Raw genomic sequence first — 27149 nt, forward strand, 5'->3', positions numbered from 1 at the left:
TCAAATACTAGTGGAAAGTACCAGCACTCAAGGGGGATTCTTTAACAATAAGTTAATTTATTTTGCTTAAAAATAAATTTTATTATTTTCGCGAGATTGAATTTAAGGTCTGTTGTTCCGTTGCTAAGCAATCGGAACACTCTCGGCCTCTATCGGTCAAGTCAATGCGGACTGGTTCTCAATATTTGACACTAGTTTAAAGTGCCTTTTTGAATTAAATTAAACTGGTCTATTAACGGGGAATCTTTCTTTGCTAGCGAAATCTCGTGCAGAGAGGACCGAAATTAAAAAGCTCTTGAATAAATAGGAAAATAAAGAAGTTTAGTACTTTAATATCTGACACTCGTGGCTTAATACGCCTGTTACAACAATGCCGGGTAGAGGACGCCCTAAAGGGAGGAAAAGGAAGGTGGCGGAAGTAGCAGAAGTAAGGGAAGAGGGACAGCCACGTGCACGGCGGCTAAGGCAACCGCCTCGTGTCAATTTGGAAGCACAACTCCGACAGGCGCCACAGATACCCTTGCCAGACGCGGAGCTGGGAAACAACAATGAGGGTAATGTAATTGACTTCCATGATATCATTACTAGGTCTCATATTTTGCCCCCTTTAACCACAGAAACTGTGGTTCCTACGGGTAATAGGCAAAGTCCTTCAGATACTGGGTGTGGCTTAACAGGGTCTGGCCAAGGTGGAGAGTTCCAAATGGGTGCAAATTTTGATGGTAGCATGGACATGTATAGGTTAGCGAACGATGATCTTTCGTCACATGTACCAACCCAATTGAAGCAACAAATAATGAGGGGAGAATACATAAATTTGGCTATCTTGTTAAAAGGGGCAATTGAATTGAACGATGCGATATGTGTAAAAGTTCCACACTGTCAATATCACTAGATGGCTCCCTTGAGGCCAAACAAAACAGTGCAAGGAAAAGGTACAATCCGTCAAAAAGTGGACTGACGCATTTTTGATTTACATGTCCATCTATCTGGCTTTGCAACCCCATAAAACAAACAAACTGTTACAATATATGTACAATGTTAGAGAGGGTGCTTCACGCCAAGGCGGCTTTGCATGGCGCTCATATGATGAGCAGTTCAGGCTACGCCAGGCCATAACTCTGTCACCATGGTCCAAAATTAATAATGATCTGTGGTGGCGTTGTATGATTGTTCGTGACACGCCCCAGGGAACTCGAACGGTCCCGGTAAACCATAGCCAAACACGATCGACTACAAGTTTTGCGTGCATTGATTTTAATAAAGGGAATTGCTCATGGGCCATGTGTAAATTTAACCAGGTTTGTTCACGGTGTGGTGCAAGGCATGCTGAGATTAATTGCAGTCATTCCCCGCCAAACCTGAATGCAAATGTAACCCCTGCAAATTTCTCTCGAAATAATCAGGCCGCACGGGGGCCTATGGGTTACTCAACGTAGATATTTCACACGAGGATCAGGTTTTTCCGCCCGGATAGAGTACATCTCGGCTGCCTGGGGGATTGGATTTTACATTGACGCTTTAAGGGATTCGATAATGCATTACGTATAATTTCATTAACATATTTTTTGGGGGAAAATTGTTTAACAATTTTGTGGCAGGAAAAAAATTGCAAGCTGAGAGCTGGCTAGGCTGTCATCCATTTCAATTTAAAAATGCATACATATATAATTTATGATTTAGATGTATTTGGGCTTGTTGAGACCTTTTACCTTGGTCGAGCACCTCGGTGCTAGTTATCACTCGGTATGGGAGTCAACAAGAGGGCTATGCATGTGAAATTGGGAATTATAAACTAAAATCAATTAATTAGGATGAATATAGATATAAATAACGTTTATTATCCCGTTGCTGGAATAACAAGTTCTTAAGGAGTCTGTTGCATGTCTGTTGCTAAAGGCCAGAAACGTCCTAGTACTTGGCGTCCCGGTGGTTGCGTTGCATTGCGTTGCCATGAGATTGCGGAGAAATATTGCGGATGTTGCATTGGCTGTTGGCAATTGTGGGTTGCATTGTTGCGTTGCGTTGCGTTGCTAGGAGATTGCGGGTATATTGCGGGTTTTGCAGTTGCTTTTGGTAAGGAGCATTTGCACGTAGACCGTAGTTGCTGGGTTGTAGCATTTTGCCAAACAGTCTATTCCAGCACGGGCATATCATAGGACACTATAGTATTTATAGAGTACACTTTGAATATACATTTAATACAGGAGTCCGTTCGTTTTCACGGCCATATTTTGCCAATTCTTTTATTTTTGTTTGTTAAGCTGTTGTACCAATTGTAGTTATTATATAGCAACGCTATTATACGTTTATAATATTTATTATGCAGAAGTAAAACTTAGGAAATGTCAATGTTGTTTATTTGGTTTCTATTCAAAGAACTGGTAAAATAATTACCTTTTTACTTAATTGGTTAAAAAGATACAAAAATGTGGAACATTTTTACAAAATCCACAAATTGCATGATCATAATACAATAGTACATTTAATCATAAAAAAAATGCATTTACCAGTAAAACAAAACTTATCTGTCCATATAGTACAAGATGACTCACACAAACCGTGCAGAATGTGTGAGCTATACGTGAACACCTTATATTGAGGCACCAACATGAGGCAGACAATGTGACAAAAAAACTAAAAGTTCATACGTTAATATGAATGTATCATACATTGAAGCTGGAAAACTTCATCAGAGGACCAATTTTTATTTGTCAGAGAAATCCCTGGTAAGGTGTTTTTCCAAAATAACGAAAAGTGAAAGTTTAGTGTGTATGAACTGCAATATGAATTCTAAATATTATTCAGCTGCCATTTTACATGTCAAGCTATTGACACCATTCACAAAAGGATGGATAAACTTAGAAAACATAACTCTTTAACTTCTTCCATTCATATGTAAAAGAAAAAAATCCATTACAGCATATCATAAAATCATTTGTGCATTTCTAACAGGGACCCAATTTTTTGATACCTGGGATCATTAGACTTTCCTAAGAAAAGGCCTCGGTACAAAAAAAAGAAACAAGAGATGTTTGTCAAACATTATGCCCCCTGAGCGCCAAGTTGCCAGAAATATTTGGACAATTGAATGAAATATGCATGGACTGAAATGACAGCTGATTTGTCATTGGATGCATATGAGGCAGGTCATCTACTTATGATAACTTAAGAAGGCAAATAAATGCCCAACTAAAATAGTAACATAAAAGAAAATCATTTCTATACAAACATTTATACATCAATCCCAATCATCTGTGCATGCATTAAAAAAATATGGACAATCAGAAAACCTTTTTTCAGCTTACAGTCACACTGACCTTGACCTTTGACCCACTGACCTCAAAATCAATAGGGTTCATCTGCTGGTCATGACCAATAAGCCTACCTAGTATGAGGTCCCTGGGTCAAAGCGTTCTCAAGTTATTGATCGGAAACCGTTTTTCATGTTAAGGTCACACTGACCTTGACCTTTGACCCACTGACCTCAAAATCAATAGGGTTCATCTGCTGGTCATGACCAATACACCTACCAAGTATGAGGTCCCTGGGTCAAAGCGTTCTCAAGTAATTGATCGGAAACCGTTTTTCATGTAAAGGTCACACTGACCTTGACCTTTGACCCACTGACCTCAAAATCAATAGGGTTCATCTGCTGGTCATGACCAATAAGCCTACCTAGTATGAGGTCCCTGGGTCAAAGCGTTCTCAAGTTATTGATCGGAAACCGTTTTTCATGTTAAGGTCACACTGACCTTGACCTTTGACCCACTGACCTCAAAATCAATAGGGTTCATCTGCTGGTCATGACCAATACACCTACCAAGTATGAGGTTCCTGGGTCAAAGCGTTCTCAAGTTATTGATCGGAAACCGTTTTTCATGTAAAGGTCACACTGACCTTGACCTTTGACCCACTGACCTCAAAATCAATAGGGTTCATCTGCTGGTGATGACCAATACACATACCAAGTATGAGGTCCCTCGGTCAAAGCGTTCTCAAGTTATTGATCGGAAACCATTTGGTATTCCGACCGACCGACCGACAGACAGACAGACCGACCGACCGACATGTGCAAAACAATATACCCCACTTTTTTCAAAAGGGGGCATAAATAGTAGAATTCCAGGAACCGAATATGTCACCTACATGGAGGGGCTTAATTTGATGAAGTTAATTATTATGTTATATACAGAAATATGTTTTACTATACCGTAAAATTCAAAATATAAATTTAAGTATGAAAGTTGCAATCTGACAGGATATCAAGCACCTGAATGAACAGCTGATGGGGTGGTTTATCAAAACAGTTGAGATATTATGCCTATAACTTGTGACCACATATGGTAAGGACTGGATAAGAAATTATCCAGAAAGAGAGAGAACAAAGAGAATTTGGTCAAGTTTGACATTTAATTGGCCGCACTCTAGGGGAAAAATGTTATCTGCGTTTTTATCGAAAGCGATATTCTGCCCATTAATACCACTGTCACTTATGATAGTGATAAGATAAGAAATGCGAGGTAGAGAACAAATCTGACTGTTGATGAAACTCTAAAAAATTCTCATAAACATTGTTAACAAGTTCAATAAAGATTGGATCAAAAATGCCAATGTAAGAGAGCGGACAAAGTGAATTTGGTCAAATTTTGACAATTCAATGGCAATAACTCCAAATGAATAGTGTCACTGTGATCTTGCTGTTGATCTATTTATCGCGATATAATAATGTCAATAAATATTGTGGCAGAAATTTGGTAATTCATTGACTATAATAACCCCAGAGAGAAAAGTATGATCTGTCTGTTGACTCTATCAAGATATTGAGCCAATTTAGTTTTGAAAAGATTGGATTACAACTGCTTAAGTAAGAAAGCAGACATGCGAATGGGACACTGCTGACAATACCATGCAATGCATTCGATATACAAAGAAGGGCCTTGTAAAATGCCTGTAAAGTGAGTCACCAACCTGATGCAGGCGACATAGTGGTTGATAAGGGGCTTGGTTTTCATCCTCATCTTGATGAGCATGGCGATCACCTCCAGATCGCCATTCTCGTGCTTGTCGCAGTTCATGCACACTGACATCAATAGCTCCTGAGACACTCGCGCCAACTACACACATACAAGGAAAATACTTCAAATTCATTTACTAAAAATGGTGTGGGGTTGTGGATGGGTACCATCAGCATTTACTTTGTTAATTCTCAATGTCAAAATGGCAAAAAGGCATTCCAATTTTAATTACAAATGTTTTACAATGAAACCTTTAGAACTAAAATATTACACATTCCTACAATACTTATTTCAAAAACTCAACACCGCTTTTTACCTTAGGGTTCTGCAGCCAAAGCTCAAGTTTTTGTGCGGCCAGCTGTCTAACCTCAGCGTAGCCACAGGTGGCTGTCATCAGCTTGATGAGGCTCTTGGCAGATGCATCCATCAGCTGTCGCTTGAGTAACTGCTCTCGGACAATGTCCATTACGAACGACTCAATGTTGTCTAGCTGATAGGGGTACCTGTAAGAACAAATGTGGGTCTACGCTGCATTTGTTACTCAAAAAGAGACATCACTGGTAGGTAAAAATACCATATTATTACATTTTGATAAGAGCAGCACATGTAAGTCATGCAGATAAAAACACAGGATTTTCTCAGACATTTGAGTTTGGAGTGTGTGTACCAGCAAATTGAATACATGTATCAGCAAATATTATGACTTCTAACTTGTCTTCTAGTTTAAGCTAACATCAATGTTTCTATATGATAATGAAAGTGGCGAAGACAAAAAACTTGATGGTTATGACAATATGTCAAAACATTCTGCAAACAAACAAGCTGCAGAAAATTTTATCTTATAACTCATGAATGACTCATTTTGTTTTCTTCTGCTATACTACAAACCTACAGAAAAGGTTTGTAATGTATTTTGAATGTAAGGAATTTTTAATTTTATTTAAGATTATTTTAGTAGAATGGATGGTTGAATACCCATAACCAGACTTTTAAAGGGCAATTATGTGCATTATATGCAAAATAGAGTTATGAATTTAGTAGGTTGGATTGTTGGGCACACATGTGAACAATTTCAATGCAATACATGATGTATTTGCTGAGATCAGGGTTCATCTTGGGTACCAGAATTCCATGATTTTTCCATGACTTTTCCAGGATATTGCTCAGTTTTCCACGATACCATCCAAATAATGAATCTCAAAATCAGGACAATGATATACACATTTTACTGGTATACTGACATTTAATTTGCAAAAGTAATCTACTGCAAAATAAGTGCTGTTTATTTTTTATGTTTGGGTGGGGGAATACACATATCTGACTGGACAGTTTCCTCACTTTTTGTTCCAAAAGGTTTGAAAAAAGATTTTAATGGGGCACATATTTTTGTTGTTTTATTATGGAGTGAAATACTTCCAACATGTTCTCCACCCTTCATGTGCAATTTAATGGCACCTTCACCCATATTTGATAGATCAATAAGTTTGTCACACACGGCACACAACTTTTTTCGGTTATTGGGCTTAAATGGCTTCAACCAGTCCTTGTATTGTTCATTTGTGTCCTACTGAGAGTTGTATCGACAAATTCCTTTGCTAGGACTCTTTTTTTACGCTTTGAAAACTCGCAAAAGCACAACCAAAAAAAACAGAACCGGTGCAGTAGTAAACTTTTGATGTTCGTTTCGTACCCAAGCAGATTCGCACTCGATATGGTATAGAATAGTTTGTAGCGATGTAATTTCACGATTTATCATTTAAATTTGGATTCTTAAGATTAAATTTTAACAGATTTTTTTTTTTTTACGCACTTACAGACTTATTCCAAAATACTTTTCAACTTTCCATGACGATTTTTTAATATTCCATGATTTTTCCATGATAAAATCCAAACAATCAAGATTCCATGATTTTTCAAGACAATACTCATTTTCCATGACTTTTCCAGATCAGTGCAAACCCTGTGAGATAATGACTTAAAGCTGCTTACATGCAATACATTTACCAAGGTTTGACGCCACTGTAGTTGCTAGGGTGAGTAGTTTATAGCTCTCCATGTTCTTTGAATAGTCAACCAAACAACAACTAAAGGCATGTATGTAAATTTCAAATGACTTTACCAGTCATGCAATATTGTTTTGAACCTAAATTAATCAGAATTGGAATTTTAATACACTTAACACTTATTCATCCTCTAATTATTTGAAGGCACAAACCACAGGGCAAACTGTTGATCAGTTTTTGTGCAAACATTGTTTTCCTTAACTCTTCTGACCTTGACCTACTAACACATCTTCTGATGAAGGGCAACATATCCCCTGAAGTTTTATGGTCCTAGATTAAACTAATTTTTTATGTGGACTAAAGTATTGAGTACTTACAGACAGAATAACTGATCATCTAACAAACCAACCTTTGCAAACCTATATGCCTCATCTTCAATATATTATGCCCACAAACATTGAAACTATGTTTGGTAAAGATCGATGGTAAATAAAATAGTCAAGCAAGAAACTGACTCCCTAATATTAAAATATTTATTATCTTACTTATGTGATCATGCTTATCATTCTTGTTCAAGATATATGTTTAAGTATTGGGAAAAATAGTTAAGTTAGAAAGTGGACAACTTCATTCAAATCAGCCCGTCCATCAGCCAACAACAGTTTATCCCATAATACATCCTATTTTCAAATGGATATGGAAGTTAAAAATATAATTAACTCATAGAATAGAAAAAAGTTTACCACAAATCAGAATTTGAAAAGTGTCAAAGGTGTCTTAGTGTAGACAATGGAAGACATAATTGCTGGGTAGAACACAAACAGTTCAAAGTGCTTTAATTATTAATGTCATCTGGAACCTTTTTCACTTCTTGATTGGGACATATTCCATTGTCTTGTAACTAGCATACCTTGGGCTGATGGGAATGTTGTGTTGTTCTTTCTCAGTGCCTGATTTCTCCACCTCAATCTCCATCTTACTGTCATCATCCTCGCTTATCCCAATCACCGGGCTCGCTGTGATATTTTAATGATTGTCTTTTATTAATGATTAACTATTGATATAATTCAGATACAAAGTCAAACTTACTATATATCCAAAAGCCTTTCTACAATTAAAATTCATTTGAATGTTATGTATAATAGTAAATCTATAATTAAGTACAACTTATATACTATATTATAAAAATTCCTATTGCATCTGAAATGACAATTTTCATTTGCAGACCTATCATGTTACTTCACAATTCATGATTATATTTCTTGTTAAAATTATACCTGATCCTGGGGCTGAGTCTGACTTCATATCAAGTGTAGAGATGCCACACTTGGGCATGTTGGTTTGAAAGGCCGTGGAAATATTGTCCACAAAGCCTCGACAGTCTGCCCGGTCCACCCACACACGCTCACCTAGCGAGTCATCCACAAACACCTGCACACACAATATCACACATATACAAGTGTACTTACTGAAGTTAAAACTGATTTATTGACACCGACAACCAAACAACATGCATCACAGCTGGGAATCAAACCCTGTAGTGAGCACCTTAAGGAGAAGACTGCCTGAGACAACTCTATGATTCTGTTAAGCTTACATTAGACTTGTTTACGTTTTAACAAAATTAACCCCAAAGGTGAATAGCTTTAAAAGCACACATATACTATTGTGCTGATTTCTTATTAATAATTTGAAAAGCTGTTGAAGTTTTAAATCAGTGTACCATCCAGAATTAATGTTATGAGTCTACAATGTATATGATTTGTCATAACTTCATTGCACAAATCATATAGTAATCTAATGATATTACTTAAAGACTTGTGTTTTTTTCTTAGTTTTAGACTTAAAATATATATATATGTATATTTACCAACTTCTTATAACCAGGAACAATGGCAAGAATTTAAACCCTGAGTACTGACCTTGACAAAGTCATCAGGCCAGTTGCTCTCGTCTACATATGCTTGCACGAGGACATTGCACGTCAACACAGACACGAGGCTATTGCCTTTAGACTTGAAGTTCAGTGACATGTCTCTCCTTAACAGCGTACAAAATGCCTGAAATCAATAAAAGTCCTTTAGTAAACTATATCTTACACATGAGGGAAGAAAAATTACATTTCATGTAAAGACTATTTATTACATGCATTTACTATGTAGTACTTACATAATTATTTGCTTTGCATTCAATGTGCAAACCCACATATAAAGGGAAGCAGTCAGTGAACCATATTTGTAACAAAGGGCAAAGGGAGAATAACACTAAAATAATACACAACTCTCTGTACAAATTGTCTCCCTTAGAGAATACTTTCCATAGGCTACATCATTTTAAGGGCTGTTATCCAGTCATGCGTGGCCGGATCTGGCTGGTTGAAGAAAGGAACTGAGCTCTCATGAATATCGAACTTTTGTAAAAGTTTGATTGAGATACAACAAGAGCTGTCACAGTATGTGACGAATGCCCCCGAATGTGACATTGACCTACGAACAAGGTCAGTACATGAAAAGTTGATCTTGCCTTTATGTGTCAAATACATATGGCAAGTTATTTTAAATTGCCTCTGAACATAAAAAATACCACCCATACTTGACAACCTACACTGTTATGTCCTTATATTCAGAATTCCCTTGTGAATAAACACTGTATCTTTCACCTTAGAGGAAGGGACATGGGTCTTGCACAAGACACGTCGTCTTTGTATGTGGAACACATGTGGCAAGTGATTTTAAAATCTGTCCATACAAGGGAAAGTTACAGCCCGGACACAACAACCTATACTCTATGTCCTTATATGCAGCACTCCATTGTGAATAAACACTAAGTGTGACCTTGACCTTTGAGGTAGGGACACGGGTCTTGCACGTGACACATCGTCTTGGTATGTGGAACACATGTGGCAAGTTATTTTAAAATCTGTCCATACAAGGGAAAGTTACAGCCCGGACATGACAACCTATACTCTATGTCCTTATATGCAGCACTCCATTGTGAATAAACACTAAGTGTGACCTTGACCTTTGAGGTAGGGACACAGGTCTTGCACGCGACACGTCGTCTTGGTATGTGGAACACATGTAGCAAGTTATTTTAAAATCTGTCCATACAAGGGAAAGTTACAGCCCGGACACGACAACCTATACTCTATGTCGTTATATGCAGCACTCCATTGTGAATAAACACTAAGTGTGACCTTGACCTTTGAGGTAGGGACACGGGTTTTGCATGCGACACGTCGTCTTGGTATGTGGAACACATGTGGCAAGTTATTTTAAAATCTGTCCATACAAGGGAAAGTTACAGCCCGGACACGACAACCTATACTCTATGTCCTTATATGCAGCACTCCATTGTGAATAAACACTAAGTGTGACCTTGACTTTAGAGGTAGGGACACAGGTCTTGCACGCGACACGTCGTCTTGGTATGTGGAACACATGTGGCAAGTTATTTTAAAATCTGTCCATACAAGAGAAAGTTACAGCCCGGACACGACAACCTATACTCTATGTCCTTATATGCAGCACTCCATTGTGAATAAACACTAAGTGTGACCTTGACCTTTGAGGTAGGGACACGGGTCTTGCACGCGACACGTCGTCTTAGTATGTGGAACACATGTGGCAAGTGATTTTAAAATCTGTCCATACAAGGGAAAGTTACAGCCCGGACACGACAACCTATACTCTATGTCCTTATATGCAGCACTCCATTGTGAATAAACACTAAGTGTGACCTTGACCTTTGAGGTAGGGACACAGGTCTTGCACGCGACACGTCGTCTTGGTATGTGGAACACATGTGGCAAGTTATTTTAAAATCTGTCCATACAAGGGAAAGTTACAGCCCGGACACGACAACCTATACTCTATGTCGTTATATGCAGCACTCCATTGTGAATAAACACTAAGTGTGACCTTGACCTTTGAGGTAGGGACACGGGTTTTGCATGCGACACGTCGTCTTGGTATGTGGAACACATGTGGCAAGTTATTTTAAAATCTGTCCATACAAGGGAAAGTTACAGCCCGGACACGACAACCTATACTCTATGTCCTTATATGCAGCACTCCATTGTGAATAAACACTAAGTGTGACCTTGACTTTAGAGGTAGGGACACAGGTCTTGCACGCGACACGTCGTCTTGGTATGTGGAACACATGTGGCAAGTTATTTTAAAATCTGTCCATACAAGAGAAAGTTACAGCCCGGACACGACAACCTATACTCTATGTCCTTATATGCAGCACTCCATTGTGAATAAACACTAAGTGTGACCTTGACCTTTGAGGTAGGGACACGGGTCTTGCACGCGACACGTCGTCTTAGTATGTGGAACACATGTGGCAAGTGATTTTAAAATCTGTCCATACAAGGGAAAGTTACAGCCCGGACACGACAACCTATACTCTATGTCCTTATATGCAGCACTCCATTGTGAATAAACACTAAGTGTGACCTTGACCTTTGAGGTAGGGACACGGGTGTTGCACGCGACACGTCGTCTTGGTATGTGGAACACATGTGGCAAGTTATTTTAAAATCTGTCCATACAAGAGAAAGTTACAGCCCGGACACGACAACCTATACTCTATATCCTTATATGCAGCACTCCATTGTGAATAAACACTAAGTGTGACCTTGACCTTTGAGGTAGGGACACGAGTCTTGCACGCCACACGTCGTCTTGGTATGTGGAACACATGTAGCAAGTTATTTTAAAATCTGTCCATACAAGGGAAAGTTACAGAGCCGGACGGACGGACGGACAGACGGACGGTGCGATTTTAATATGCCCACCTTCGGGGGCATAATAAAAACTGAAGACTGTATTGTGTTCACAAGGATTGTTTTTGAGGCAAGCACAGACAACAGACACGGCCTTTGGCCAGTAGAGCTAATAAAACCATGTCTTAGGCATGACAACAACCCAATGATGAACATTTATAAAAGAATCTAAAGAAAAAGTTTTTCCTTTTACAATTATGAATCTAACTACATGTGTCTATGAACTATTAGAAAACCCTTAACACTGACCTCAATGGTTGTCTCACTGTTGAATATGTTGGGTTTGTTCTTGGCAAGGTGCATGAGGGCGAGGTAGAGGACCTGGTCTGGTTTGAATCGGTGCTGATGCAGGTGTTTCACAGCTCCACACAACAGACCCTCCACACGCTCAAAGTCGTTATTGTCATCAGCACATATAACTTCAGACAGGAATGATGTGTGATCCACTGAAACAAAAGCCCACACTTTATTAACGGTACTCTTTATCATGTTCTCATTCATATTCACCTTAATTTAATGCAGATGACATAAAATCAAACTATGAGTATGCTTTAAATATGATTATCATCTACCTGATATAAGGATTATTACAATATATAAAATTTGCATTATTACTTAATTCATATTATTTTTAGTCTGACATTTGAATATCTGAATTATCATTATTAATTTATCATTAAAACCACATTTTATCTGCAATTGATTCCACACAAATCAGTGTGGACATAACAGGTGTTACATGAACATCTCACAGTGACGGTCAGTTATTTACCTTCAATTGCCAATTCTTCATATGCTTGGCTGATGGGAGGTATTGGTGACGCCCGTCTGTCTGCCTCCCGGTCAGTTGGCCGTCCAAGAGGGGTAAACATCTGCCCACTTGCAAGAATCTTTGGTTTTTTGGATGCCCCTGGTGCCAACAGACTGGATGACTCACGCTTTCTCTCCCCAAAGGATGCCAGCTTTTCCCCAAATGAAGTAAGTTTTTCTCCAAATGACGGAGTTTTCTTCTCCATCCCAGATGTCCCCCCACCAGCCTTTTGTGAACCAGAGTCGCCAGAGCGAGAAGGCTTGCTTCCCAGCGCAAACAAGTCGCCTGGGGGCATTGCGCCTGAAAACATTCATTCAACTGTGATACTGCAAAATTTAAAAGCTTGAAGAATGGTTACTTGTACAGTACTAAGATTACTTGGCTGGTATAAACAAAGAAGAACTCTGAATTAATTTCTATTAATAACTATATTAATTTTCCTTATTCAAGGAACTCACAGGCCATGTAATAAAATAATTGGATAATTTCTGAAAGACTTTATTTTATTAATTTCATTCCAGTTACACACTTGAATTTCTTTAAAAAAAAAACATACTACCATTGACACTGGTTTTAAGTTTAAGGATAGCAAAGGGGCAAAATTTGCATAAATGCAAGACAGAAGAATCATAGTTGATTGTAGCTGCTGAGTTATTGACTTATAGTGCTAACATACAAAACCTTAACCAGGATTAAATAATAAGGCCCTTTAAAGGGGCAAAAATTATACTATTTAAAATGCAAGAAAGAGTTATCTAACTTGATTAATAAAGAAGGTTGGATGGTTGGGGCCCCTTGTAAAAAGTTCCAATCCAATACCTGATGTATTGCCTGATATATTGACTAAAATGTGGTAACAAGCAAATCCTTAACAAGAATTTCTAAGTCGTATAATAAAGGGCCATTATTTGTATTTTATGCAAAATAGAGTTATCTTATTTGATTTTTCAAGTAGGTGGGATAGATGGGAGCACATTTCTTAAGTTTGTATGCAAAACATGATATACTAGGAGATTTTGACTTAGATGTGGTTACATGCAAAACCGTAAGCAGAATTTCTTAGTCAAATAATAAAGGGACATTCTTTGCATTTGTTTGCAAAATAGAGAAATCTAACTTACTTATTTAAGAAGATGAAAAGCCTCAATGCAGTTCATCAAGTAGTTGCTGATATATTAACCTATAGGAGAAGACGCTGAAGAAGTTTCATATGTATAGATATGAAAATGCATTGTAATAATAGCTTATTTGTTGCAAATATTTGTGTAATTCATATGTTGTTGTTCTGGTAGCCATATGCATTAGAAACAGTTGTTGTACTTCATAGACAAACTTAACAAAGTTGTTTTATCTTTATATAAATATGGATATTTTATTACATGTTAACGTATATTTTATTTTAGTGATGTGCACTATACGTAATATATTTTAGACATGCATATATTGGAATATTTACATTTACACAAATGCTTACGTTCTTGTTTTATCACTAGTGCTATTCCATGTTAATGCTTAGATCATTTGCTTGTAAATAAACAATGCTGGTTTTACTTTATTTCAGTTTTAAATATGTTTACATAAATTGTATGTAAGTGTTAGTTCTATGATAGTCAGACATGTATATATTAAAAAATACATTATTAATAATTGGATATTTAGGTGTATTCATTTTGTATATCTTTGATCAAAAGTGCTGTATTTGGTTGTAAATAAATATTATATGGATGCCTGTTTTACTTCATTTCATTATGAACAAATATGAAACTCTGCGAAGTGTTCTATTGTATACCTGCCAATAGCCATTTTGATTGATCACACCTTAACTATGCTATTGACTATAAAACATATATATGGGACAACTTCTCTGTACATGGCAAGACTGTAGCGGTACACATTCCTGTTGAAATGACATCTCCTGCTACGTATGTATTGTGTGATGTTTGCATGAGCTGGTGGCCTATCTATTTATCTATCTTCCATTAATGTCAAACCCCTACTGTGGACCTAGACATTTGCAAGTCAAGCTGCAAGAATGTTAGTAAAGGTTGTGAAGGAAACAGAACTTATAAAAGCGAAGTTGAAAATAGGAGGTACAGATTAGGTTTAAAAGTAAAAGAAGTTTGCTAGCTCCCTAAGGCGAGACATGTTCAATTTGACAGAAAGCCTGATTGAACTGCTCCAAGGTAGGGCAGGCCACTTTGTGGGTGGGAGGTTGTTCCAATGGAACACAGCTCTTGGGAAAAAGGAGAATTCGTAGTAGTAAGTGGTGGCAGAACCTAATCTGTAAGAGGAGCTGTGATAATGTCGAGATGGTCTTGTCAATGGAATAAGGTAACCAGAGATGGAGATGGCTATTCGGTTATGTGTTATTTTGTAAATAAGAGAGAGCCTGTTATCTTATCTTCTATAATCAAGCCTACGCTACTGTCTTATCTTCTATGATCAAGCCTACGCTACTGTAGAGACTGCATCATGTCTTTGACACTTGATGTTTGCCCATAGTCATGTTTGGCCCATCTGGCAGCCCAACATTGAACACAGTCAAGTTGGTATTTGTGGGTATTAGTGGAAGGACACCAAACTGTGGAGCAATATTCAAGCTGAGCGGACAAGAACTTTGAAGGCAGAAGATTCCAGTGGTTCCAAGTGGTTTCTCCTCAGGAAGCCCAATGTGCTCTTTGCCTTCTTAAAGATGCACTTTATGTGTATGTCCCACGATAGATCTAAGGACAGGTCAACTCCAAGATATTTTGCTGAAGATACATATTCTAGTAAGCAATAGTGAAGAGTGTACTGTGTTGGAACTGGGGTTTTGGCTCTTGTTATGTGAACAACTTGACATTTAGATGAGTTAAATTCCATGTCCCATTCATGGCTCCAATGTTCAAGTATATCAAGATCTTTCTGGAAATTTTCTGATTGGGTAGATGTTGAGAGAGTTAAATAGATGGCAGTATCATCAGGAAATAGTCTGACTTTGGATTGAACATTCGGAGGGAGGTCATTAATGTAGACTAGAAAGAGTAGTGGCCCCAATACAGATCCCTTGGGGACTCCAGATGAGACAGGTATGGGTTCTGGTGAGGACCCATTGACAAAAACAGTCTGACGCCTGTTATCAATACCTAATAAAAGAAGACTTTTCAACCCCTTAATTTCTCACCTTGTTTTAATTAAAATCTATTCAGTAATTCAGACATTACATTGTAGACAAGATAAAGTAACAAAGGGTAAGTAGTTAGCTCAGAGTTAGAGTTATGGTTCTTGTACACATTCTTCATACCCTTCTTCACATTGTGCTTTATCATTGTATGAAGTTTAATTAAATTCCGTCCTAAGTTTTTAAATTAAGCTACCGACAAGAGAAAGTAACAAAGGGCAATAACTCATTGATTAGCTGAAAGAGTTATGTTTCTTAAACACTGCAATTCCTATATTGTTTTTTTTTCCATTGTAAGAAGTTTTAAATTAATTTCCGTCCTTAAAGTTTTCAAGTTATGCTCAAAGTCACAAAGGGCAATAACTCTGTAATTAGCCTGAAAAAGTTCTGGTTTTCGTACACTGCACTTCCTCTCATTGTGCTTTACCATAGTATGAAGTTTAATTAAATTCAGTACAGTATTTTTCAAGTTAGGCCTTAGAAAAATACATTTGGTTTGGGTTACCCGACCCTACCTACAAAAAAGGTGCTGACCCCAGGCCCGAAAAAGAAATTTGTTTGGTTAGGGTTACATCCTAATGTTCTTATAAAAGGCCTAAAAAAAAATTAAAAGCCTACCAACCCTACCTGTTTTTGAAAAGGATGTGAACCTAACCAAACCATTTATATTTTTGGCCTTATCCTCCAGCCAAGGAAAATAGCAACAGACCAACGGACTGACCAACCACAGGGGGTATCCAATATACCCCCTTCAATCTTTGTTTGTTAGGGAATATAATAAGTATGAAATGAACAAAGGGCAACAACTCAAAAATACTGCAGCCAGAGTTTTGGTTCCTAAGCACATTTTCCCCCCATAATCAGTTTTCAATTCTGTTTGATGAACAATAAATACCAAGCTTTATTTCAAGTAGACAAGATTGTCGTTTTAAATGATACAAGAGGGCCAAAATGTCCCTTAAATAGCTCACTTGAAAAAAACTTTAATAGTGCTGTAGACATTTGTACAATTTAAGGGCAATAAATCTTGGGTGACTACAGTGATTTTGGCAAGTTATCAAATTCCTCTGTTCACATAAATTTCAACCAAATTTGGTAATGAGGGGACAAAGGCTTTTAAAGTTATTGATCGAACAGGACTAATTATAAGTAAGGCCTTTTTTTTTTTTAATAAGTTGGTTAACGGATCCGCCGCCCAATATTTTCGAAAACTCAAAAAAAACTCCTTTGCAAAATAAGGATACAGTTTTAAATCTTGTTTTCAAAATGGCGGCCTCAATTGAGCTGAGATCATACAAAAAAATAAATTCTCATTTTCAACATACCATCTGCATTTAAACTATTTTTTAGGAATAACTGATATCAAGGCTGATGTCTGTATCAATGGTAACAAATCACATATAAACCATAGTAATTGATAAAATATATTGTCCTGTGTTTGTCCCAGGGGACATAAATTGTTAAACAAATTATATGGAAACTACTATTCAAGTAATCAAAATCTGTGGTAACTTAAATTTTGTTAAAGCTGCAGAGAAATATCTTAACTTCAAAGAATTCATTACTGAACAGAAAGTCATTTTTATTATTTACATTTCATATTCCATTTAATAAATAATTGAGTCAGTGAAATTTGTTACATTGTGCTTTTTCTGTTGAGAAGAAGTAGTGCCCAGCAATGAGGAGACACAGGCATATTCATTGTAAGGCCAATATATGGAAATAGTGTTGCAAATAGGAAAACTCTTGCAGTCAGGATGTGCTTCAAAAAACATCAACAAAAAGTGACAGTAAAACTGAAAGTTTGTAATAATATTGTCTTAAAATGTGACACTATTATGAGGTGGAAGTGTATAAAATGCTTATATAATGATTACATTAATTTGAATTTGAAATTGGTAGGAGAGAAAATTGGACTATAAAGCCAAACATATGAGTATGACAAAGTGAGCATTTGAACATATCAATATTCATTCTATGAACATGTCTTCCCTTTTTGTTGTTATTTTGATCTTTTGGTTTTGGGTTTGACCACAAACGCTATAAAAATACATGCACATGTATTGTAAAAAAATTAGTACGAGTATGAAATCCTTTTTTTTTTTTTTTTTTTTTTTTTCGCACCACAACATTTTTTCAAAAAAATCTGTTAACCAATTAATAAAAAAAAATGGCCTAAAGGGTGATTAATCTGTAGTGGCTTAAGTGACTCGCTCATGCTTTGTAAAATGCACCTTTTTTTAATTACGAAATAAAGTGTGGAAAATCATAAGAAGTGTGAAATCAAAAATACCAAAGGCTGGAACCCTTCAGCAAATAGTTGATATATATATATGCTCAGATATTGTCTAAGACCACAATTTTCATTAGCATTTATAACGCGATTAAAAATTATGTATTGATTGATAATATCATGTGATGTTATCAATGTACAGTACACTCAACAAGTTAGACCCACTTTCCGTTTCCCTCCATGGGTTTTCCTTATCGCAGCCAATGAATTTATCGTCTGTCCGCGTTCCTCAGTGTTTGAATTTAAGGCCCTCCAAGGGCAATCAGTCGATTGAAGAATTACGAACGCGGCGTTCCTCGGAGGGGTTAACTCCATGAAACTCTACGGACACTTGATAAGAATCTATGCCAAAGTTATTTTTTTTATTAAAAAATTAAAACCAATTGCACATGCATCTTATAAACATGTTTTTGCTAATGACTGAATACATTGATAAAACACATGATAACCCCAAAAGGCTAGGTTACTAAATACACATTTTCGGTAAACCAAATACGCTTTCACAGTTCACAGCGCATGGTTGAAGGTGTTTTGGAAAATCCCCTAAATTGTCATAGCTATTTTTAACCGCCTATAATAAATAGTATATTCTACATTGTATTGATCATGCGCATGACGTCTGAGGTCATGGTTCAGAATCGTGTAAAATGTCACCTGTTTTATGATGCAATACAAATAGAGGATATACATCAATGATTCAATGTTTATTATAATCAAGTTCATAACAAGTGAAGACAATATTCAACACAACATTGTGAACACATTTGCTAATTCAACGCTGATAAGAATCTTTTATGATTAACAATGTACATGAGCATAAAAAAAAATCTTTGCTTTGAGAAGCGGTTGAAAAATCTTGTGGTTGAAAAGTCCTGCTCCCAACTAGATTTCCTAGAAATACATCCAGATTATTATTAGTATTATTAGTGGAGTGTAGCCTATCTATTCTAACTGCTTTTAGATTAACTCGGCCATTTATTATCATGCGAAACGCACAAGCTTGGAAATAAAATACCTTTCCCTTTCAAGGCCTTTTTGCCTAATATTGATTTCCCTCTGTCCATTTTGATCGAAAAGATTTAATATCTATTTATTTCTCATACCGGTTGTTTTTATTGCGCTATTTTCACAACAAAACGTTGTCTTACGCACCGGCCTAACAACTAAGTGTAGGTACAAGAAATAAATCCAAATATATGTCCTAATTAAAGTGATAATACTAGCTTTATTTGAAGATAGAATACAAAATTCATATATAACATAATTATTTCTTTTCAAAATATGTCTAATGCATTTCAAAAAATCGTCATTTCACGTTTTTGATTTATGCGTATGAATAAATGTTTCGTACGGAAGTAGATCCTTCTTTTCACACGTGGTGGCCAAATCGGTAGGACGTGCTTTCATATATTTGTAATGATTTTATGATTAAGAAATGTCATACCATATCAATATTACTTACAAATGCTACCTGCACACCATTTTAAAAGGAAGACAATATTAATATACTATAAAAAAATTTACAGAGGCCTTAAAAAATCAAAATGCCAAGGGTTCCACTTGTGCAGCACAAAACCTACACAACACCAAGGCGTCCCTTCGAGAAGGAACGTCTTGACCAGGAGTTGAAACTCATTGGTGAATATGGTCTGAGAAACAAACGCGAGGTCTGGAGGGTAAAGTACGCTCTGGCCAAGATCCGTAAATCTGCCAGAGAACTGCTGACACTGGAAGAAAAAGATCCCAAAAGGCTGTTTGAGGGTAAGGAGAGATTTGAGATGTAAATGAAAAATCATTTTAAACCGTATTTATCTTCCAAAAGATGCATGTTACATAGCATGCCGTATATGCAACGGTTTTAATTAGATCTACGTGAAACTTGTTTTGTTTCGACTTTGGTTAAATATTTATTCTGTGTAGTAGTTCCTTGTCTTTTTTCACAAATCATGTAGTCAAAACTCGCTAGAGTATTTCTCATTAGGATGCATGTATTTGACAACTATAAGTGTGATTAAAGGTCGTCTTGCATAAAAAATGAGGTCAGAAGGTCAAATGTTGAGACAATGAGTGTCGTTTTCCTTTCATAAATTCCACATTGTGAAACCAATCTTCAAGAAATGCCTTTAAAATAACTCACCATATTGATTAGTGTAAGTGTGAATATGGTCAGAAACGATGTTGGACAATTGTTGATGTCTGCAAGGTTTCACTAATCCTTGACAAATGAGCAAATAAAGATCTGGCTGTTTTCTGAATTATTAGACTTGGAAGTTATAACGATCAATTTTTAATTTACTGAAGAAGTTGTCATTTTCATAGGGTTTTTGCTGACGGTGCTGTCTTGGAAGAACATGTTCATGAAATATTCAGTGTGATGATTTGAATGATAATGTTTCAGGAAATGCCCTTCTGCGTCGTCTGGTGAGAATCGGTGTGCTTGATGAATCAAAGATGAAGCTCGATTTCGTGCTAGGTCTGAGAGTAGAAGACTTCTTGGAACGTCGTCTGCAGACCCAGGTGTTCAAGATTGGGCTTGCAAAGAGTATCCATCACGCTCGTGTGCTCATTCGGCAGAGACACATCAGGTACAGTACACTGTAGGCCACTGGAGCCAATGGTTCTATGTCTATAGTCTCTGACGGGCCACTGGAAAGGCTGCTTATTAGTCTTCTTACGTCTGTCTGAAAGGTCCTTGACAGATGTACAGACAAGCCACTTGGACAAATGTCCTACGCATGTCAATGACTACACTTGTCTTGCAGCCAGGTATGATGATTTTTCTGCTATAAAATATTAATCTTATTTCCTTAAATTTTCACTGTTTTTTAAGTTGGTGAAGTAATGTTTGTCCCACGAACAGTAGTGATCACAGTTCTAGCAAGTCTACATGCTAATCAGCAAAATAAATGCATCCATGTTTATTTGCTTCAGATTGATTTATGATGTACTTAACTTTTTAGAGTGCGCAAACAGGTGGTGAACATTCCCTCATTTGTAGTCCGTCTGGACTCCCAGAAACACATCGACTTTGCCCTCCAGTCTCCATACAGCGGTGGCAAGCCAGGTATAGGAATTGGGATAGTTTGTCGTTGTAAAATATTGCTATGTTGAGACATCTAGCAAACCCACTTTAATTCTTAAACAACTGCAGTCGCGCTTTAGTACTATCAAACAAATTGAATTTAGTTTGGTCGCAGGTTAATGTTCAATGTCAATTCCTAATCAACAAAATTTGTGTTTCAGGTCGTGTCAAGAGGAAGAATGCCAAGAAGGGATCTGGTGGTGGTGATGAAGAGGAGGATGAGGATTAACTTACGGGCCCTTGACCTGCTGTTCTATTGTCACATGAAACAAATAAAGTAGAAAAAATATTATTTTGCCTTGTTATAGCAAAATGATGGCCCCAGCCAATAGTCCAAGTGGTTAATGTGGTTTATTTTTAGCTAAAGATTTCTTCATGAACTTGAAAGAAGTAGGCGACGGTTAAAGTAAAGTAAAGTTTGTAATTGTTGATGAAAGATGGGGATAGAATTTGGAAAATTCGCTTTTATGCAGCTTGAGTTGAAGCCCCATGCACATCTCCTTCATAAAATTTCAATATAGTATAAAGTGCTGGAGTGGGTGAAAGCCAATCAAACAAGGTTAAATGAAATGAGTGGTGCTGTGCATGCTGATGGCCTTAAAAATATATGAATATAATTTCAAAATTTGTCCCAAGATATCTATTTTTAAAGAGAAATTTAGTTAGACGAGTGTATGTGGACTGCATATGGTTCCAGCTTTGACGATTGAAATTTAGAGATTCCTGCTTGTCTGTACATCATGTAGTATAAGTACGCACATACAATGGAGCTGTTTAAGACGGTTGCCATATTAATGATCAATTTGTTGGGAGTCTCATTTGGATTATTTTTAAACGAGGCATGAAATGGGCTTCTGTAACGGTGACTGCATACTAAATAGAACAGATATCAGAATTTACCATATTTATTCCTGAATTAGCATTAGATTCATGATAAAAGATGCCACTGTGGCAACCTGGCATTAAAGCCAGATTTTTTATTTAGCAAACCTTAGATTCGAGTTCGTGACAGGGTTTTTTTAACTCGAGAGAACAATATTTGTGCTTATCAGACATGGGATCAAATTTCATGAAGATGAACATTCCATTTGTGATGAAAAATGAACATATTTTAATAGTATATAAAAACATCAACTTTTCCTAAAAGATGAGTCTCACAGACCAAGTTTTTAACCCAAGATGACACACTTGAACATCTAAGATATATCATACTTTTAAGGCTTTTTAAAAAATTTGACCTACCGTAAGGTGACCTATATTCAACATGTAGACAAGAATCCTGACCAAGTTTTAGAACAATTGGGTAAAAACTTGCAAAGATATTACCTAGTTTTTGAACTGAGGTGTCCCATAATTACAAACGTTCAAGACAACATGTAAATATGTATTTTGACAGTTTCATAGTGACCATTAATGAAAAAAGTAGCATTTAAAGTATAATTTTAAGCTCTACTGGCCAAGACCAGAGGAGCTTATGTGATGGTAATGTGTACGTTGTATGTGCGTCTGTAAACAATTGCTTGTGAAAGGATACAGTCCAGTTTTGGTTGTATCTAGATGAAACTTCTACAGTATTTAGTTATCCATTAGAGCTCAGTTCCTTTTTAAAAAACCAGCCAGATCCGCCCATGCATGCCTAGATTATGGGCCTTGAAAAAAAATTGGTCGTCTGTAAACAATTGCTTGTGAACACGATACAGTCTTCAATTTTGATTGTATCTCGATAAAAAATTTGTACAGTATTTACTAGATATCCATTAAAGCTCGGTTCCTTTTGAAAACCATGCATGCCTAATATATGGGTGTTGAAAGTATTAAAAAATGCTATTTTTAGCCAAGTCTACATGAGCGAAGTCTATTTTTAGCCAAGTTTACATGAAGTCACAATTGCTTGTGAATATTGTTCAAATTATGCCCCTGGGGTCATTACTGGCCATGCCCCAGGTTCACAGGTTTGGTATACTTAAATTGGGAAATGTTAAAAACCTTTTTGTCTAAAACAGCTATGCAGATCCTTGCTATTTTGAACAAGGCTTAATTTAGTGGTCGACTACCATGGTTGTTCATATTATGCCCCTTGGGTAAAACCTGGCACTGCCCCGGGGGTCACAAGTTTCCTAGAAACTTATTTTAGGAAATATTTTCAAAATCTTCGTGTCAAACCACAAGGCCCATACCTTAAATATTTTTTGTGGAGCATAATATGATGATCGTCTAGCAAAACATTTGAAATTATGCCCCTTTGGCAAAAGCTGGCCCCACCCCTTTTGACTTAATTTTTTAATTTTTAAAGCTACAGCAATGAAATTTTGACCATGTGTACAGTTTTGCAAACGAGCATCAATGTTGTCCAAGGATGTCCTTGACTTTGACCTTTTGACCAACATTTTTATTTTTAAAGCTACAGAAATGAAATTTTGAACAGTTTTTGACAGTTTTGAAAGCAAATATTTTTTACCCTCGGACTTGGCACATATTAAAATTGTTCATGCATCTTATCTGCTAACAACACTTTCTGTCCTCAGATGTTGAACGTGCAGTGTTTTCAGCTAACCCAAACACAAAAAGTGAACTATATATTTGTTGCATATTACTCCTACGTACATGCTCTGGATTGAAAATGACCACAAGAGCCATGACAGTAGAACATATGCCCTCTTGGGCCTCTTTTTTTGAAAAAGGGTAAAATAGGGATATTAAGAGCAAAGAGTAGGGAAAGTAGGGCTCTTTAATTGCATTTTTGGATGCAAATAAATGACTACTAAATCATTTTATTAAATGTGATGTACATGTTTTCATCTTTGCTTAGAAACTTGTGCTTCAAGAGGAAATCAGCCACAGGATGAGGAGATGAACCTGGAAATGCTGTCTTTGACTTGTCAACATGCACCTCTCATTCTCATCATAGAACCCCTCTTGCAGCACTAGAGACCTACTGCATCAATATAATCCTAACAAAAATACTAGAAATGGCTTCTTATTGAAATTAAGATAATTTAAAACTGCATTTATTTTAAACTTTTCTGTTACTTCTCGGACTATTTTTAGCGCTCGACTACACCGCTTTGACTTAGATGTGAATACTATAATGTTGTAATATCAGTAATATGTGACTGTCAAAAGAAACTAGAGCTATCACTGAAGGTGATTAATACCCCCGAATGCCACCTCTCATTATGATTTATCATTGTATGAAGTTTTATGCTATTCCATCTAGTAGTTTCAAGTTACTGTCCGGACAAAAGTTGGACAAAAAAAAAACACAGAAAAAGGCAATACCTCTGTAATTTGCTAAAATAGTGTATTCATATATAGGTATATTCAATTCCATCCAATAGTTTTCAAGTTATGCTCCGGACTAGAAAAAGAAACAAAGGGCAGTAACTCTGTAATTAGCTGAAATAGAATAGTGGTTCCTGTACACTGCACTCCCTCTCATTATGATCACTGTATGAAGTTTTATTCAATTCCATTCAATAGTTTTCAAGTTATGCTCCGGACAAGAAAAAGTAACAAAGGGCAGTTACTCTGTAATTAGCTGAAATAGAATTGCGGTTCCTGTACACTGCACTCTCATTATGATCTATCACTGTATGAAGTTTTATTCAATTCCATCCAATAGTTTTCAAGTTACATTGTATGCTCCGGACAAGAAAAAGTAACAAAGGGCAGTAACTGTAATTAGCTGAAATAGAATTGCGGTTCCTGTACACTGCACTCCCTCTCATGATCTATCACTATATGAAGTTTTATTAAATTCCATCCAATAGTTTTCAAGATGTGCCCCGGACAAGAAAAAGTAACAAAGGGCAGTAACTCTGTTATTAGCTGAAATAGAGTTATGGTTCCTGTGCACTGCACTTCCTCTCATTGTGCTTTACCATTGTATTAAGTTTTAATAAATTTCATCAATTAGTTTGCAAGTTAATGTCTGGAAAAAAAAATGACAGCAAAAAACAAATAAAGGGCAATAACTCAGTAATTAGCTTAAGTAGTGTTATGGTTCTTGAACACTGCACTTCCTCTCATTGTGCTTTACCATTGTATGAAGTTCCAATGAATTCCATCCAGTACTTTTCAAGTTATACTCCGGACAAAAAAAAGTAACAAAGGGCAATAACTCAGTAATAAGCAAGAATAGAGTTATGGTTATTGTACACTGCACTTCTCTCATTATGCTCTACCATTGTATGAAGTTTAATCCAATTCCATCCAGTAGTTTTTAAGGTAATTGCAACGGACCGACCGACAAACCGACCAACCTCAGAGTGACTCCAATATACCCCCTTCAAACTTTGTTTGTCGGGGGTATAAAAATAAAATAAAATTAACAAGAGCTGTCACAGTATATGACGAATGCCCCCGAATGTGACATTGACCTATGAACAAGGTCAGTACATGAAAAGTTAAAGATCAAACAAATACATATGGCAAGTTATTTTAAATTGCCTCTAAACATAAAAAAAATACCATCCATACTTGACAACCTACATTTTTATGACTTTATGTTCAGCATGTGGCAAGTTATTTTATAATCTGTCCATACAAGGGAAAGTTACAGCCCGGACACGACAACCTATACTCTATGTCCTTGTATGCAACATTCCATTGTGAATAAACACTAAGTGTGACTTTGACCTAAGAGGTAGGGACACGGGTCTTGCACACGACACGTCGTCTTGGTATGCCAAACACATGTGGCAAGTTAATTTAAAATCTATCCATACAAGGGAAAGTTACAGCCCGGACACGAGTTATTGAGCCGGATGCACGGACAGACGGTGCGATTTTAATATGCCCACCTTTGGGGGCATAAAAATTAAACAAGAATCGCGATGTGACAAAACCGGGTTTTTAATGATTGGCAGAAGGGATTCAAGTTCAACTGCTTTCTTCTATTTTTTGTAACAGTGACCTTGATCCTAAGGCCCAAAACATAATCCCATTGAAGCCTCCATAAACTCTTCCTACATATTAAGTTTGGTCACAGTATGTCATCCATAACTTAAGTAATTCAGTACCAAACAGTTATCTATTTTTAGTAACAGTGACCTTGACCTTAGGGGGCCACAAGGCGATCCAATGAAAGCTCTGCATAATTTTGTCCTATATACCAAGATTGGTCACACTATGTCAACCCTTAATTGAGTATTTCAGTACTAACCATATTTCTATTTTCAGCAACAGTGACCTCGACCTAGACCATAACTCTCGGGGCCCAAAACACAATTTCAGAAAAGGTCTCTATAAACTTCCTATGTTACAAGTTTGGTCACAATATGTAGACCCTTATTTAAGTAATTCAATACCAATCCTTTTTCTATTCATAATTACTTTGACCTTGACCTTGATACTAGAGGCCTCATTCACATTCCCATAAAAGGTCTACATAAACTTTTCATATATACCAAGTTTGGTCTCTGTATGTCAAACCTAGCTAAAATTATTTGATACATAAGGTGACTTTAATGCTGCCTCCCAACCAGCTCGCCCGAACAATGACACAAGTCATTCAAATAACTTGTTTCCCCTTCATAAGAATGTGGTTAAAAATGTGCCTGTCAAAAGAAATTTAAAGAAAAATTAAAAAAAAAAAGATTTAAAAAAAAAATCAATCAAGGGCCATAATTTGTATTTAAGGTTAAAACAAAGCTATGTGACCTTATTGTAATTTATAGTCATCATAAATTGTGCGAAGTATTAACTGCATTGAATGAAGGGTATAGAAGATTTTTTTATTATAATCCCAACTTTCCGTATTAAAATCCCAACTTTCCCTAAAACTTGAACCCAAGTTCCTAAGTCAATCAGGGGCCATTACTTGTATTAAGGATAATATGGAGTTCTGTAACCTCATTGTGTGATGGTCCTGAACAACTGTGTGAAGTGTTAAGTGAATTGAATGAAGGATATAGGACTTCAGTGAAAATCCTTGCCCTAAAACTCCAGACCAACGTTGGGGCGAGTAGTAAAGCCTTCCTTATTCTTCG

General features: G+C 36.7%; 2 protein-coding genes across 2 annotated transcripts in view; one reads left to right on the forward strand and one right to left on the reverse strand.

Annotated features, from left to right (window-relative positions):
• Positions 1–19227, reverse strand: part of LOC128213005 (integrator complex subunit 1-like) — a 76867-nt gene extending 57640 nt beyond the window's left edge. Inside the window, exons 1-8 of the mRNA XM_052918464.1 lie at positions 19093–19227; positions 12586–12924; positions 12063–12259; positions 8944–9081; positions 8299–8452; positions 7932–8037; positions 5335–5521; positions 4972–5117 (exon numbers count right to left, since the gene is read on the reverse strand). Coding sequence (XP_052774424.1) covers positions 4972–5117; positions 5335–5521; positions 7932–8037; positions 8299–8452; positions 8944–9081; positions 12063–12259; positions 12586–12924; positions 19093–19141 — 1316 coding nt within the window. The 5' untranslated portion in view covers positions 19142–19227. The remainder of the gene's footprint in view (positions 1–4971; positions 5118–5334; positions 5522–7931; positions 8038–8298; positions 8453–8943; positions 9082–12062; positions 12260–12585; positions 12925–19092) is intronic.
• Positions 19228–19497: 270 nt separating this feature from the next.
• On the forward strand, positions 19498–21451 carry LOC128245038 (40S ribosomal protein S9). The gene is made up of 4 exons (XM_052963250.1): positions 19498–19838; positions 20476–20662; positions 21038–21141; positions 21321–21451. Exons 1-4 carry the CDS (start codon positions 19622–19624, stop codon positions 21386–21388), a joined length of 576 nt encoding a protein of 191 aa, XP_052819210.1. The 5' UTR covers positions 19498–19621; the 3' UTR covers positions 21389–21451.
• The last annotated feature ends 5698 nt before the right edge of the window (positions 21452–27149 follow it).

Source organism: Mya arenaria, chromosome 2 (assembly GCF_026914265.1).
Source record: "Mya arenaria isolate MELC-2E11 chromosome 2, ASM2691426v1".
NCBI lineage: Eukaryota > Metazoa > Mollusca > Bivalvia > Myida > Myidae > Mya > Mya arenaria.